Raw genomic sequence first — 17,598 nt, 5'->3', positions numbered from 1 at the left:
AATACTCTACATTCCCGGACATATTTTACCCTCACAGATATATCATAGCCCAATAAATTTGGTATCAATGGCTTCATAAAGACTTGTACTAGAACATATGCAAATAAAAATAGAGGAAACTAAAAAATACAAACTCGTTTCAAGTCTCCGTATAAAGTATTGTAGACAATAAATCCTAAGTACCAACTCTTCCCCACTCGCTAGCTTGAAATTCTGTGGGCCAACTTTTATAGCCGAATATATGTTTCGAAGCAGAATTTAGTGAAGATTCTTATGGTATCCTCAAAATCCTTATACACCTATTAGTTCCCGAGTTACACCAAGAAAACTATTTTTTCCGAAATAATCTAGAGTGATGCTCATCTATGCTCCTTAGAAAGGTTGCCATATGTTACCATTAAGAAACTTATCCCAACAAATGATGCTCCCAAATTTGACACACTTTCACCGAAAACTTACCATAATTTTTAATCAATTTTTTAAACTTTTATGACACGTTTCACGTCATCGTGCGCCAGGACCTTTTTACCATTGATGAAACGCGTCAACATGTGGGCGAGGGTTGAGGCCAAATTTAGCTGAATACTGGAAAGTTTTCACAAGAGATGAATGTAAATTTGATTTTTTTTTTTTTTTTTTTTTTTGTGCTAAAACTGAATAACAGTAAATGTTTTGTTGGTCATAATTTAATTTCATCCTATGTTAACATGAATCAAATTATATCATATCATAAAAAAAGTCTAAAAATACTTATTTTTTTGTGTTTGCAAGCAAATATACCACGGGTGGCACAACATGCAACAGTGGCAAATGTGATGTGTACCACCAGTGGCACATATCACAGGGAAAGTGTTAAAGAAGTTTCCGATATTTTTGCCATAAAACTGAATGCAACTCTCACAACTTCTACTCAGGACTGGTTCCTTTCCTGCTTCTTGAAGGATAGCTAATATCACACCTATACTTAAAGGATCACAAGTTTCTTTTGCATCTGACTACATACATACTCAGGTATTTACTACAATCAAATACTTTTAAAATGTATGTATTAAAGTTTTTTCCACAGGCAGTTAACAAGTCGACTACATACTCACGTAAAGTTTACAGCAATCAAATAATTTTTTTTAAATGTATGTGTTAGTTTTTTTTACATGGGCAGTTAACAAGTCTATCAGAATTGTAAACCACAAATTTGCAAAGTATGAGGCTGGACTATTAAATTTTGCTCTAAAACTAATGTTGTTTGTGAGGAACATTCTTTATTTATCCTTGTATTGCATTACATTTTTAACTGTTTGCTTACTTTCGTTTCTCAATATTATCCTTACAGGATAATTCATTTAAAGGTTTATCATATACATAACCACCACCACTCATCCTATTCCCTGTATGAATGTAAGATGAAGACAAGATTTTAATATACCTACTGCTTGTGTGAGCAAATTATTATAGAAATATGACTGAATGACTTTGATGGAACCTCATAGTATTTATTTCAAAGCAATGATTATCTGTATTGGGAAGGAAGCAAAGTATAAAAAGTGAAGTACAGTACATGGTCTGAGCTGAAAAAAATGCAGAATACCTTTCTGTTTGTGTGTAGGAGTGCACACACTCTTAATCATTAAGAAGCCTTGACATTTCATACATTTATGGGTATAGCAACCTCCTAAAATCTAGTTGAGTGACTAATTACTTCTTTTCATCCTTCTTTTTGTCCTTTTTGTCCTTATCTTTGTCCTTTTCCTGAGTAAGGGAGCCCACTGCCTCCTTCACCACTTGGCTTTGGGGGTCCACACCAGGGAGAGTTTGCAGGACACTCTCCAAAAATGCTGGGTCAGCCATTACCTGTGAGAAATCCTGCTCCTCCTCCTCTTTCTTCACCTGGAAAATCCAAGAAAAGGAGTTATTTAGTTGAGAATCTGTAATGTTCCTTAACTGAAAGAGAATGAGTGATAGAACAAAGGCACATGGACCACCAGTGATTTATAAGAAGGCAAGAGCAAGTTTTACCAAAACTCCTGTATTGTCACTGATGCTGAACACCAAATAATACTGCATAAGATTTTGAGACAAATGGTCTCTCTCTGTGCTGATGTACAATAGCTAAAGATTTTAGAAATAAGTTTCTCCCCAAAACAAAGCTAACACATCTAAAATATGTGCTAGGTAAGGCAATAGTATAAATTATATATTGCAGGAAACCTTATTTCAATAAGAGTTCCATTAGCTTGACAAAATAAAACAAAACAATTACCATGTTTTGCCCATTCTGGCTTAGTTTTGCTATGAAATTAAATAAGTAGAGTGGTTTTCTTCTCTGCTATATTTTCATACAAATTATTTGAATGAAATATGGTGCTCCAACTCACAGCTGACAGCTTATCATACAGGCAAAGGAAAGATAGTGTGTCCTTTCCTTTGCTTCAGACAATCAATCAATCAATGGGGGCATAAGCTGAGGGGGCACGTCGCCTAGCCCACCCTACGACGCCAAGTCTGGGGTTCCATCTGAGCAAGTCTTCATGCAGGCCCCCTTCTCGTCCTGAGTACCTCCTGGCAGGATCTATCGACTTGTTCAAGCCACGAACTCTGTGGGCATCCCCTTGACCTGCTCCACTCAGGATTGTCTCTTGCAGAGACAATCCAATGAGCAGGGTCGGCTTCTGGGTGCCATGCCACATGCCTGTATAGCTATAGTTGGCATTGACAGACTATGTGGGTAATGTATGTCGAATCAGTCTCACAGAGTAATCACAGGTTTAGCACAAGTCATTTCAGCCACATCCCATGATACTGAGTAGACACTTATTACCAAAGGCATCAAATTGCCTCTCCAAGTCCCGATTTACTGTCCAGGTCTCACAGCCATAAAGTAAGATGGCGAGAACAAGCAATTTGAATATCCAGATCTTTGTCCTTCTACACAGGTATCGACAATGCCAACTACTCATGCTCAGTGAGTCCATAACACAATGGGAGAAGCCCATTTGCCGCAAGACTTCCTGGTGAGAGCCACCATTGTTCTGAACTACGCTACCAAGGTACGTGAATTTTTTTGAGATCTCAATGTCCTCGCCATATGCATGAACAGATTGTACTGTTTCATTTAGCAAGGCACCGAACACCTGTACCTTGGTTTTGGCCAAAGGGACCTGAAGTCCCACGGGCTTTGGCTCCTTGTGCAGTGCTTTGAGACCCATTACCAGAACCTCCAGCGACTCCTCAAGCATTACTGCATCATTGGCAAAAACAAGGTCAGTGACCCTGGTATGACTCTGGTCCACAACTCTGCCTAGTACCCAGTCCATACAAGTGTTGAAAAGCAATGGGGCAAGGACACAGCCCTGCTTCACTCCAGCATTCATGAGAAAGAAGCTGGACAAACCCCCCACACTTCACAACATTCTCAGTCCCAGAATACAGGTCAGTCAGCAAACCAATAGTCCTTGCAGGAATCCCTCGGAGTCGCAGGAGATCCCAGAGTGTCTTGCGATGCACTGAATCAAATACCTTCATGAGGGCTGCAAGCATCCCCTGTTGAAACTCACATTGGTGATCCACCAGTACGTGAAGCACTAGGATACGGTCAGTTGTTGACTTACCAGACATGAACTCAAGACTATTCAGATTTCTACAGCTTCAGCAGGTGGCTGCAAATCTGCATCAGCAGTAGGTGGGCAAGCACCTTGCCTGGCACACTGACGAGTGTAATGCAACAGTAGTTGCTGCAGTCTTGATGGTTCCCTTTCCCTTTCCAGATAGAGACAACCAACACCCTCTTCCAATCAGGAGACACCACCTGCAACCCAGCTACTGGAAGCTGCTCACTCAGAGGGTTTGCCATGCATAACTGGTCGAAGTACTCAGCCCAATGAGCCCCTTGCCCATCCATGTCCAACACAAGGCAACTTTTGGGATAGCACTCACCTGAGGATAGGTTTGGAGCGGAGCTTCTTCAGGACTCGGTAAGCAGGTTGGAGGTCATTCGCATTTAAATGTCCCTCGACTTCCTCAGCGAGACCCCTGGCATACCTCTCCTTGTCTCTCCTCAGGAGAACTCTAGTTCTAAGTATCAGAGCCCTATATTGGTCCCAATTCCCAGCAAGCCTGGCAGCATGCCTCTCCTTGTAGCCACTGACTACGGCATCGGCGGCTGGATTATGAACGAACAAATATGTTTGTCGCCAAATCGTGACACAGATAAGTGAAAGGGTAAAAGGAAGGACTGTTTAGGGGTAGTAGTGAAGTTGGGGGACAGAAACTGTGGTGTTTTGGTGTGGTTCGACTGCTCGGTGTTTACAGTAAGTGTTACGCCAGCATTTTGCTATCATGTCGTCATGTCGGTACAGAAACATAAATTATATATAATTGTGAATATGTTTGGTATATTGGCCAGTAATGAAATGGGGACAGGGGTACTGCAGTGCAGTATGATTCATGTGGACAAATATGCTTGTGGTGTAACTGTAATGCCATAGTGTGAAGTTAGGAGCGAAGCGAAGTGATGGTATGGTGCTCAGTGTGATGCAGTGGAGGGCAGATGTTTTTACGCCCAAGGTGTTGATCCAGCAGTAAAGGGAGAGAAAGAGTGCTGACTCTGGGGTGCCTGAGGCCCTCCTCTGGCTGGGTGAGAGGCCAGAAGCAGGACAACAGTGTCAAGGACCACACCTCAGAGCCACACGTCTCCACCTATGAGTGCAGCTCGGAGTATTGGGAGAGTTGACTGTCCCAGCTAAATGTAGGTATCAATTTGGCCTGTAGTGTACACAAAATAACTTTTGTGTTGGTTATTCGTTTTGAGACAAAAGTGATGACTACTGTGTACTGAGTCTGTTTAGTGTGTGCTGATGGCAGTGTCATGCTACTTTCTAGGTTTGACTGCTTCTGAATAAAGGGAGCGAGTTCTACACAGTTTGTGTCAGTCATCTTCATCCCACCACAACCTTAAGGTGCTGACGGCGCCTACACTCCTCAATATTCTTTAACATACTTCATACAGATATGCTGAAGATAGTGTTGCTCTGTCTAAAAGCAGCTTTTAAAGTTTTTCATCTCGATAAAATATATAGGATAAAGTCTGCCACTTGTATGGCTGTTTGAATTTCTAGAGTACAGTCATCCCTTAACATTCACAGTTTTAACCTTTGCAAATATATCCATGAATGATTTTGATTTTTTAATAGAACCGTGATCCAGCAGGTATTCTTGGGCCACTGAGGGGTCAATCAGTGTGTTCCCGCCTTTCAACTCATCTATCCTGCACCTAGTACAAGTAATATTGGCAATGACATAATATACGTCTACCAAATACTACTCAACCAGCACTATATTGTAATATATACTATACAATATACACTTATACCATACAGTATATGTATACCAAGTGGAAAGTGACTGCTCACTTTGGAGGTTTGTTTACTACTAGTGAGTCTGTCGTGACTAGTGGAGCATGACCAAGACTAAGACTTTGTAGAGGGAGTGTGTGATTAAACTTTACACTACCATTGGGATATAATACTGTATGTATTACCTGTTTTACTACAACATTTTTTATGATAGCAAATAAATAGAAATAAACACCTAATAAAAATAATAATAAATTAAAGTATGCTAATTTAGTTGAAAATCTCAATATTATTAGATAATTCCCAGAAACAAATGCAAATGGCTTGTGCTTGTGCTTTGCAGCATTGTGCTAGCTAAACCTTAGTTAGATTGTGCACTTGCGCTTGTGCATGGTACTGAACTGTGGATTGTGCAAGATCCTTTCTTGGTTGCAATGCCCCCCACTATATACCATACAACACACATGGTGCTCTGACAACAGCACAAAGTGTAAAGTGACTGCTCACTTTGAAGGTTTGTGTACAACTAGTGAGTCCATCGTGACTAGTGGCGCATGGCCAATGACCAAGACTAAGACTTGGAAGAGGGAGTGTGTGGTTAAACCTCACACTACTATTGGAATATACTGCATGTATTACCTGTATTAATACCTCACACAAACATAACAAACCACACAAATGATGATATAAATGACACCCTGGAGTTGGTGACTCCCACACCAAGTCAAAGACCAACACCAAAACAATAACAATGGGCGCTGTCTCATTGTCAGAGGATACTGCAAAGGCAAGTAAGGGCTACTAGACAGTCACAACTCCTTAGCAACAACATTAATTTTTATCTAATCTGGGCTTATGGGCTAAGGTTAGCTAGAGCAGGGTCATTACTGTAGCCGGGAGAATGTAAAGTGCATTTACTGAGCCATTCTTACAGCATTTGTACTCATTATACTGTTTCTTAAGACACACAAACATTTTTTCTTCAGTTCTATATAGAAGAGGGTGTTCTATGACTGTGGCTCAGCAGATATTCACAGAAATGTAACATTTGTAAGGGTCTTTGTTACATAACCCCAATTAATATTGAAATAAAAATAAAAAAAATCCTAGATTTCATAATATATAAAAGTATAAGGGTCTGTGAGATCAGCAAAATCTGACCCATTACTTACCTTGGATTCTGCAGGGGTGACAGAGGCAGCAGCCTTCGGAGCATCCACCTCCATGGGTTCCTCCTTTGGTTCTGTGAAAATTGCTTTGGCATTAGAAGCAAAACTTTTATATATATATATATATATATATATATATATATATATATATATATATATATATATATATATATATATATATATATATATATATATATATATATATATATATATATATATATATATATATATATATTTTAGCTATTCTACATCCATCTTGATTTAACCCATATATATATATATATATATATATATATATATATATATATATATATATATATATATATATATATATATATATATATATATATATATATATATATATCCTGGGTTTCTGGGCTCATATTGCATGATTGAATTAAACTGATTTCTAAAAAATATTCTCATACTAGTGTAGTGGTGTACAGACAGAAAGGCCCTACAAATTCTCTGGACCCAAGGGACATTTCTTTGGGTCACAGGAAAAGTGTTGGTCTTCCCACCTCCCTGACTGAGATTCAAACCAACCCCAGTGAAAGTTGCTGTAACATTCGTGAAGTTATTTCAACCCCTCAAGGTGCATTCTGAGTAGACCAGTAGGGTGATGGTGGGGTATTTTGCACAAGGAGGTGGTCCATACAGTGACCATAAACTCTACCAAAATAGGGATAGAAAACCTTCCTCTTCCTAGTGGTGGAAGAAAATGAGGCACTTCAAGATAGTAATCTTTAACATGAGGTGAAGGGAAATGTTAGGTAAGTTTTTTTTTTTTTTTTTTTTTTGCTACTCCACTTAATTTTTAGCTTAACTGATCATATGCTTCTCCATGTAGTGGAATGCTAAGCCTATATTTCTTACCATTTTATATGTATCACCGAATATCCTATTAACACTTCGCACATGTGGACGCGACATACGCGTCACTATAATTGTCTGGTCAAAGAGCACGGCTTCTGATTGACGCGACTATCGCATCACTGGAACACAAAAAAAATAAAAAAATAAAAAAAAAATCACCAAAAATTCTGTAATTCTCATTGACGCATGATACTTGGTCTGTAGACAGGCTAGCACATGTCGGCTTGAGGTAAGCTCTTGCCGGGAAATTTTCCTGGGTGACTTGTGACATGAGCATTCAAAATCTCTTCAGTTGACTCTCTCTAGCGGTCGCAGACGGGTTAGTGTGTGGCGGGGGGCAGGCTTACCAAAGATTTTTTTCTTTCAAGCCTAACTCATCAACTATACGTCATATAAGAAATCTGAAACTCCCATTGTATAGATAATGATCTGTTCTTTAAGATGAAACCATAAAAAAATAAAAAATAAACTATAACAGTTATGGAGACAAGTGGAAAAAGGTGAGCATTTTTGAAAAAAATCTAGTTTTTTCATATTTATGACTGTTATAATTGGTGCATTCCATTTGTTGTGCTAATTAGCTCATAAGTGTACGCTTCTTTTGCTATAGAACACAATTTGTTATATTTTTACTCCTATGAGAAAATGTGAGTTTTTTTATTTCAGAAATCGGTTCGCGTCACTTCAACTCACGATATCTCGGTAAAATATAAAACAAACATTATTTTTTTTCTTTCCATATGAAAGAGTTTACAATTTACAGTGGAATGTATGTAGTTTCATAAAAGTGAACCGAGCAAAAGATTCGATAAGTGAGTTTTGAAAAAATTTATACCGCGCGCTCAAGGTACTAAAACCAGGCCTCCCAACAGCCAGTTAGGTGTGCATTTTGGACGAGAAAATCAGATGGGAGAGTGTGTGCGAAAGTGTTAACATGACTCTCAGGCTGTTGATTATCATGTATTGTCAGTCCCAGATCTCTTCTCTTCTTGAACCTTCTTTAATATTTCTGCATCTCCCATTATTTATGTCCATTTTGGTCTCACTTCACTCTTTCCCATTTCCATTACATGACATTTCTTCATATTGAATTCCATCTCCCATTTCATACCCCAGTCCCAAATCTTATTCAGGTCATCCTGCAGAATTTCAGTCTTTACTGTTTCTTATATGTCTCAGCAGTTTCACATCGTCTGCAAACAGGCTCATATAACTGTTTACCATCTCTGGCATATAATTTATATATACTAGGAAAAGTATTGGTGCCAATACCGATCCTTGAGGCACTCCACTATCTACAATTCTCCATTTTGATTTCATGTCCTTTACCACTGTTCTCAGTAAGTTTGTTACACATGAGCACCCTTTTCTAAAGCCATAATGCTTTTTTGTGATTATATTATGTTCTAGAAATTTCGTCCATTGTCTCTCTCACTTTCTCGCATATTTTACATACTACACTGGTCAATGATACTGGTCTGTAGTTTAGTGGTTCTTCCTTTTTTCCACTTCAGCCCTCCGCCATTCCTTTGGTATTCCTTTGGTGTGTACATATGCATGTGTGTGAGTATCTACATGTGCGTATGTGCATGTGCATGTGTATATTGCATATGTGTGTGTGTGTGTGTGTGTGTGTGTGTGTGTGTATATTTACCTAGTTGTAGCTTTACAGGGCCAGGGCTTACGCTTGTGTGGTCCCGTCTCCGTATCTGTATTTGTCCAACTTTTCCTTAAAGTTTTGCACACTCTTCGCCGACACTACATCCTCACTTAGTCTTTTTATGAGTGTGTGTGTGTGTGTGTGTGTGTGTGTGTGTGTGTGTGTGTGTGTGTGTGTGCATGTGTGTGTGTGTATGTGCACATGCATCTGTGTACATGTGTATATGTGTATGCATGTGTGTGCCAAAGACAAGAGAAACACTTTTAGTCACTTACTGCAATCTTGCATGGAAATTTGCATGGCATATGCAATCTGCTCCTCCTCAGTCATGGCAGAAAAATCAGGGATGTTAGTGGATTGGAGGATGGGGTCTGAGGAAGGAGTGGTAGCAGTAGTAGCAGTAGCTGTAGTACTGGGAGCAGGGGCTGATCCAGCCCCTGTGTTGGCTGAACTGCCCTGAGTTCCACTATTGGATTGTGGCTGCCGTCCTGCCTCCAAAGACATGGCCAGAGCTTGTTGCAACATCTCCTCCTCAGACTGCACACCTAAATAATAGAAGATAAACAATTCTACAGTATACATAAAACTATAATACAAAATATATAGTAACATATGTAATACAGGTTGAAAATCCCTTATCCAAAATTCCTGGGACCGAAAATCTTACGGATTTCAGATTTTGGGGGGATTTCGGAATATTTTTATTTGAATCTAAATAAAATGAACACTGAAATAGGGGATTATTCACGAGAGGGTAGCCTACTAATTTCGAGATGCTGAGTTTATTTCTGGACAAAATATGATGCTGTTTATTATGGATAGTATTTTTTCCAAGAAATCACTAAATGATTGACTTTTCAATGCCTGTTGTGCAACTGCCGACGCAGCCGCAAAATAGCTCACAGAGGTTCAACTTGCTTACTGTTTCTAGATTTCATTCACCACTCACAAATATCAGAAGTGGACAAACTAGAACAAAACCAGGCAAATTTATGCTTTTCCTGCTGTGTATTCCCCTACTGTGCATGTGTATTGAGCAGCAAAGTGACTTATTTCAGCGAGGAGGTATTTCTCGCAACACTGACCCGCATATAGTTGTGCTAAAAGCTCGCTGTGAGCGCCTGTCGCACTCACAGCAAAAAAACACCCCCTGAATGTGCCTGTACATTCACAGGAGAAGCTTACATAACCAAATCTTATAGATCTTGGCCTACTCTTTCCAATGGTGTTTTTGCTTTGTAGCTGTGATGAATAGTTTTTGAGATACGGCGGTTAACATAGATCCCCTTCCCCGCTGGGGTGCCCGAGCGCGCCTGGGGGAATAGTCTCGTTGTGAGCGCGTACCAATGAAAGGGTTAAAAAAACTTCCAGATTTTGGAGGTTTTTGGATTTTGGAATTTCAGATAAAGGATTCTCAACCTGTATAATAAATAACATTATTCATACATTTCTTATCAGCATGTAACTACTAACTATTCAGGCATTTATTTTAACACACAGCTTTAATTATCAGTGAAAGAGTACATAATTAATGACCAAATTCATTTAACTTTCCTGGAATGTAAACAAGATTAATAAGTAATTTCACTAATCATTATTAATCTTCTTCAGTTAAACTATCTACCACACAGTCCACTAACTTTCTGAAGTAAATATTTGCCTCATATATCACAGCTAAGCATCCATCTATCTATATCTACTTATCTATCTCTATCTATATATTCTCATAAATAGAAGAGGTTAAATGAAGTGGCTGTTTCTTCAATGTTCAGCTTCTATTTTTTTCTATTAGTCTTATTCATGGAGCAGCGGTTAGCGAGCCTAGCTTCAAATTCGTGGGCCCAGGGTCTGAATACTGGCCTGAGCAGTCTGTGTGCAGATCACCCAGCTCTTCATCCTCCACTTGGGGAAACTAGAGGAAGGTAAACTGTGGCAATCCTGGACTTCATACTGGCCCGAGCCCTGGGGTTCTTCTCACCACAGGCTGTCAGAGCCAATGCAACAGAGATGAGCACCACAACCACACACAGCTATAGTGTTTTTTTTTTTTCTTTTTTCTCTTTTTTTTTTACGTCGTGGCCAATTGCGTTGGTAGGCTTCTTCCTGGTGGATCCTGATGGTCGGCCCAAGGCTTCTTCCCGGTGGGGTCTGATGGTCGGCCCAGCCCGTTCTGGCACAGGCGAGTGTTTATAGTGGCGCCATCTTGCATTGGCTCATGCTGCCCTCCCAGAGCTCATCTTTAATCCTAGAATCTAGAGTCCGGGTTGATAGGTGGTCTTCTGGACAGCATGTGGGTAGTTTTAAGCCACTCGGCGGCGGCTAAAAAATCCCAGCTTGGTGGCACCGGGCGGGGATTGAACTCGCGTCGTCCTGAACACGGCGCCGTCCCGCTATCCATTCAGCCACCACCTCCCCACATCATTAACTTATCTTCTTATCAATTCCCTTTTTACAGTGTCAAAAGCCCTGAGGAGCTGCCCAAAAGCTAAGCTGTTTGTAGTGACGTTTCGTTCCGGTCTGTAGTGAAACTAGATTGGCAAGATCATTTTGCTATGGCTCCAATGGGTTCTTTCCTCCCCGCTGCTCTGCCACACAGTCCCGACACCGATCTTTTCTTCTCTCATGATAGCCATAGGTAACATATGAGAGGAAGAAATAGGTGTTAAGACTGAGTGCCAGAGTGGTGGGGAGGAAAGGACCCAGGAACAATCTCGCCAATCTGGTTTCACTAAAGGGAACATCTTCAAGCGGAATGAGATGAGTTGTGCTTGCACCTCCTTATATATGCGTGAACTGGCTTCTGGTTGATCCGTGTCTTTTGGGTGTGCAGTAAGAGCTGCAAAAATTTGGAAAGTTTCGTTAAGTCGGCGCAATATCTGTGGTTATATGCCGGAGAGACAGAAGGGGAAGGAATTATAGGAGAAGGGAACAGATCCCAGGAGACGGGACACAACCCCCAATTAATACCTGGTTCCCATTCACTGCTGGGTGGACAGGGGCGTAGGGTATCGGAAAAGCCGCCCAAATATTTCCACTCCGCCCGGGAATCGAACCCGGAAAGGAAAGTTACGTTTAATCGGCACAACATGTAGTCATATGCCGGAAAGAGACAGAAGGGGAAGGAATTATAGGAGAAAGGAACAGATCCCAAGAGACGAGACACAACCCCCGATTAATACCTGGCACCCATTCACTGTTGCGTGGACAGGGGCGTAGGGTATCAGAAAAGACGCCCAAATATTTCTACTCCGCCCGGGAATCGAACTCAAGCTCTCTCGGTTGTGAGCCGAGTGTGCTAACCTCTGCACCACGAAGCCCCCATAAGAGCTGCAAGGTGAGTTCTCAGGGCAGCAGGTGATGTGTTAATTCACTAACACCTCCATTTCTGTGTCGGCAAGATTAGTAGGTCTTGTGCCTGGGTGTTCGTGGCTGGTTCCGTATCCTTGATGGAGAGTACTTCCAGGAACACAAGCCAACAAAAGTGATTTTCTCTCGATTATCTTTATTGTTATTTCTGAGTTGTGGAGCAACAATGATGTTCTGTAGTTTGCAGTGTAGTGGTTCCTTATTGCTCATTTGCAGGTGGTATGTTTGGTGCCAAAGGTTTCGTCTGTGCCATCCAAATATATGTATAAGACCCATATGCATGTATGGGACCAATCCAGATCAGGGATTGGACTGACTGCTAGGCATGGACACGGACTTGGAACCCATGAGGATAAACCTCCAGCCACATTCAGTGGTATTTTTTTTAATTACTATAGCACCAGTAGGCTTTCTTTAGGGGCCTGGTGGTCTGCTCAAGCCCATCACGGCGCAGGCCAGTGTTTATAGAGGCGTCATCTATTCTTGGCTCATGCTGCCCCCCAGAACTCCTTCTTGATTCACTTGGACAGTTCTTTTAGAGTCTGGGTTGATAGGTGGTCTTCAGGACAGCATGTGGGTAGTTTTAAGTCACTCGGAGTGACTGAAAAATCCCAGGTGGTAGCAGCGGATTCAAACCCACATCGTCTAGAATGCAGTGAGCGTGGGACCCGCACACTGACCACTCAGCCACTGCCTCCCCAAAGAAGAAAGTGTGCATAACGACAATTCTCAGAAAATGTTAGCTAGTCAATGAAGTAGTTCCCATCTTTTAATAATCTAATTTCTGAAATTGCATTTCATTCAACTCACCTTCCTGTGCAATGGGCTGTGGGGTTGGGGTGGTGGTAGGGGGCTGTGGATTAGTATCCATGGGGGCAGCCTTTGCTGATTCCTGGGCCACACGACGTTCTTCCTCCTGCTGCCGCTGTCGTTGTTCCTCCATGGATACACGCAGGGCCTGGGCATGAAATGAAAAGGAGTGACTAGAATCACATGGCTGAAGGATATAAATGTATGGTTAGGGGGTTGGAAAAGAACAATCATTTTTTTCATAAAAAAACAAAATAGAAATCAATTTTTTGTATTATTATTTTTTTTCTTTTCTGTGCTGAGATACATATCGAGTCATTTTTTCTGCCAGCTGCAAACATGATTATGAGATCCATGTAGCAAAGACTATATCTACATCTATTCATATCTACGACGGGAGAAGTGTTTCCATCTCTCCCCATTGTGGCACTCCCTCTCAGCACACTCAATCCTGCTACTTCCAATTCTCTCGCTCCAATACTCACTCACCCTACTGATCCACTTCACAGGTGGCCTTCCCCAGACACCCCCTCCCTCAATCCTTCCCTCATACACTCTCTTCACGAATTCATTCTCTCCCATTCTCATCATGTGTCCAAACCTTCCTTCTTCTGTATTTCCTCCTGCCTACAACTTGAACTCTTTCAAGAGAAGGGTATCTGGACACCTCTCCTCCTGAAATTGACCTCTCTTTCGGCCACCTCTTTAGATTCTTTTTGTGAGCAGCGAGTAGCGGGCTTTTTTTTTTATTATTGTTTACTTTTTTGTGCCCTTGAGCCATCTCCTTTGTTGTAAAAAAAAAATTGAAAAAAAAAAAAATATCAATGCACCATGCTTCACCCACTCCACCACTCCACAATCCACTTCTTTCGCTGTCACACCCATACCAAACCGCTCATACACACTCTTGTTACTTTCTCCATCCCATCCTAACACACCACATGCACCTCTTATATAACTAATTTCCACTGCAGGTATTCTCGATTGCTGTGCTGCATTCAATGTCCACGTCTCTGATGCATATGACAGAGTTGGCAGGATAATACTGTTCCTCATTCCCCTTTTTACCTCCATGCTCACACTTCTTCCTTTCATAACTCTCCAATGCACCTACTACCTGTCTGCCCTTCACTGCTCTTTCCCTCACCTCACCTTCCATACTTCCATGCTTACATAAAACTGTCCCTAAATATTTAAATTAAGTCACCTCCTCCAATAGTAGAAGTAATAGTAACCCATCAAGGTAGGGTAGTTACTGTAGTAGTAGTAGGATATTTTCCTCCCTTAGTTTTATCTTGTCCATATCTTCCCTGTTACCATTAATCTATTTTTGCTTTCTTTTCACTTCTATTTGCCCTCAACGACATAATGAAAGTGAATACCCACGTTTATATATTGTGGTGTCTGATAGGAGACGGCCTATTCATATAATGTGGCATCTGATGGGAAACTGAGCTATGTAGCCTGTATGATTTCCTAAGACAGAAAGAAGGGTCTAAAAAATAAATAATTGAGAAACTATACAAAACAAGTCTGAAAGTAGGTCTCATGAAGAATATGTAGGAAATAAAGGTGAAGTATAATAATCAATTGGCAGAACAAATAATGACTTTGTGGCTTTACCGTGTAGCAGCGACGGGCCAAGTTTGTGCCATGATATAAACCCCCCAAAAAAGATGATACATAATCTGATGACTAATGCGTTGATATATATTATGAAATGGTTTGTGTGAGGGGTGATTTTTTCTCATTTTTCTCGCTTAGAGGGACCATTATGAAACATGATCCCTGCTGCTACCAGGTTAAGAAAAAGGTGTGTAATCAATGCATGGGATATAATACAAAAACTAAGGACAAACCTTGAAAGAACAACATCAATACTCACAAGGGCCAACTCTGGATCTTCATTGGGATCAACTCCAAACTCAAAACCGCCACCTGTTGCAAATGTAGCAGCCGGACCCCCATCTTCTCCCTGGGTGGGGAGGGTGAAACTATTAGCATTTTACTTATCTTCCTCTCCACAGTACACAAATCACTCACACACACACACACATAGATTAGATGGTAAGAAAGGAAGGGAATGGTCGAGGAACAGCAAGTTGAAACTTGTTGAAGAGGCGCCTCCCCCCTCCTCCTCTCTCCTCTCACACACACACTTTAGCTTCCCAAACAGGGGCGGAATTCACAAACATACTAACTACGAACTAACATAACTACACACTATTGATTTAGCAACCGACGTTAGCGTCAGATTCACGAAGCAAACCTCAGATGGTAGTTGGAGGCACGCTAAGTCAGCGAGGCTGCTGATTGATTGATGACGTCATTGGCCTTGCAGCGAATCGCAAGCACGTTTACAAAACCGTCAGCCAATCCTAGGGAGGCCCCTCCAGCTGCTGGTTCAAGAAACCCATTCTCTTTTCTCATTATTCTTCCTTTAAAGGCAAATTGTACTAAATCGTAATCTACGAATTTAATTATTTCGTTGTTTGCTGCACATTTACGTCAAGGTAACTCTGCTGTTCGATGTCTTGTTACCTACGAACATGCTTGAGATGAAGAAAAAGAAGATACAGAGGAGATTGAGGCAGGAAGAAAGCAAAGAGAAATATGGGACAGATATTGAGGCAGACAGGAACGAAGGACAAGGAAGGAACGAGGGAAAATTAAGACTGTCTTGCCATATCTGCAACCCAACTCATGGGCTAGCTGTCACCTGACAAAGGTCCATGGTCCCTCCACTGAGGGACAAATCTAGAGATGGATGAATGAATGGATGAGGAGGTAGGAAGATGAAGGAGGAGGGAGGTCTGGCAATCCCCCGGCCGCAGGCGTTGGTGTTGCCATACCGCCCACACTAATCATATACCTCTCAAAGTGTGTATATCTCATCATTTTATAAAGAAATGGGTTTCCTCTACTCGCAAAGTTATATTTCAAGTTGAAAAACGCGATTTATAAGCATTTATACGTATATATGATAATATTGTTAGCGTTTACCACACCCCCAAGGCAGTAGTTATTTAACAACATATTTAGCGTCACAGAGAGCGCAGTAAAGCTTTGTAAATCCGCGCACTAACCCGTGACGTCATCGATTAGTTGGTAGTTATTACCACGCGAGCTTTGTAAATCTCAATGTTCTCAAAACTATGCACTAAGGGCCCAAAACTATGAACTAAGCCTTTGTGAATTTGGCCCCAGAAGCATTGAGCTATGGAATAGACTGGAGGAGGAGGTGGTTTGTGCAAGAAACATTCATGATTTTAAGGAAAAGTTGGATAAGAGCGGATATGGAGACAGGACAGCACAAGCATAGCTCTTTTCCTGTATGTCACAACCAGGTAAATACAACTAGGTAAATACACACACACACACACACACACATAGATTAGATGGTTAGAAAGGAAGGGAAGGGTCGTGGAACAGCAAGTGGAAACTTGTTGAAGAGGTGCCTCCCCTTCTCTCTCTCTCTCTCTCTCTCTCTCTCTCTCTCTCTCTCTCTCTCTCTCTCTCTCACACACACACACACATGAAGGGAGGGATACGAAGGGAGGGAGAGAGAGAGAGAGAGAGGGAGAAAGAGGAGGCGAATCTCTCTCTCTCTCTCTCTCTCTCTCTCTCTCTCTCTCTCTCTCTCTCTCTCTCTCTCTCTCACACATCTTCCACTGCTCCTCACTCCTCAGCCAGTGCTGTCGTCTGTTTGTTTACATACAGCTACGCAGTTGCTCACACACACAACCGTTTTCCATCCGTACAGATGGAACCAACAGTTGGGCGTACAAGGAACTGTGAGGAAAATGGCCAGTGTGACACCGCCTATTGCGGCGTCAACTCTCCTCCTTACTGTTACAGTAAAATTAAATCATGTTTTCACCCATATTTTATCTGTTTAGCATTAAATTCCTCTTTTTTTGTGTTAGATTTATTGATTTCCACTGGATCTGTGTTATGAACTTGTGCACAAAGTACTGTTGTCAGAGTTTAAATAAGCAATCGTCTGGGGTCCAGCAACGGATTAATCCATTTTACATATATTCCAATGGAGAAAATAGCTTCGGTTTACAAACATTTCGGGTAACGAACGGACATCAGGAACGAGTTAATGGGAGCGTCAATTATTAGCGTATAATCCTGATAATTTTCATGTGAAATGTATGCTTATGATGAAGTTATATATGCTTACTTTCCGATCTGTAAGTCGATACATAAGGAAAAAATAAAATGTAATTTTTTAACAAAACTCAACTCTTAACCCTCTCGCGCACAGTAAGTTTCCAGTAAGTTTCTCTTCCACTCACCATGCATCTCTCAGGCCCGACCACCCTTTTTTTGCCGCCGCAAAACTCTACATTCCCGTACGTAT

The 17,598-nt window shown here is 41.2% G+C and overlaps 1 protein-coding gene across 2 annotated transcripts in view; it reads right to left on the bottom strand.

The window, feature by feature from the left end:
* Window positions 1-616: 616 nt before the first annotated feature.
* LOC126982752 (26S proteasome non-ATPase regulatory subunit 4-like) overlaps window positions 617-17,598 on the bottom strand; it is a 31,454-nt gene continuing 14,472 nt past the window's right edge. For both annotated transcript variants that reach the window (XM_050835080.1, XM_050835081.1), the window contains exons 6-10: window positions 15,115-15,204; window positions 13,230-13,377; window positions 9,329-9,598; window positions 6,521-6,591; window positions 617-1,884 (exon numbers count right to left, since the gene is read on the bottom strand). In XM_050835080.1, coding sequence (XP_050691037.1) covers window positions 1,693-1,884; window positions 6,521-6,591; window positions 9,329-9,598; window positions 13,230-13,377; window positions 15,115-15,204 — 771 coding nt within the window. In that variant the 3' untranslated portion in view covers window positions 617-1,692. The remainder of the gene's footprint in view (window positions 1,885-6,520; window positions 6,592-9,328; window positions 9,599-13,229; window positions 13,378-15,114; window positions 15,205-17,598) is intronic.

This window comes from Eriocheir sinensis, chromosome 51 (assembly GCF_024679095.1).
Source record: "Eriocheir sinensis breed Jianghai 21 chromosome 51, ASM2467909v1, whole genome shotgun sequence".
NCBI classification, from domain to species: domain Eukaryota; kingdom Metazoa; phylum Arthropoda; class Malacostraca; order Decapoda; family Varunidae; genus Eriocheir; species Eriocheir sinensis.
This window is presented reverse-complemented; position numbering and strand designations above follow the sequence as displayed.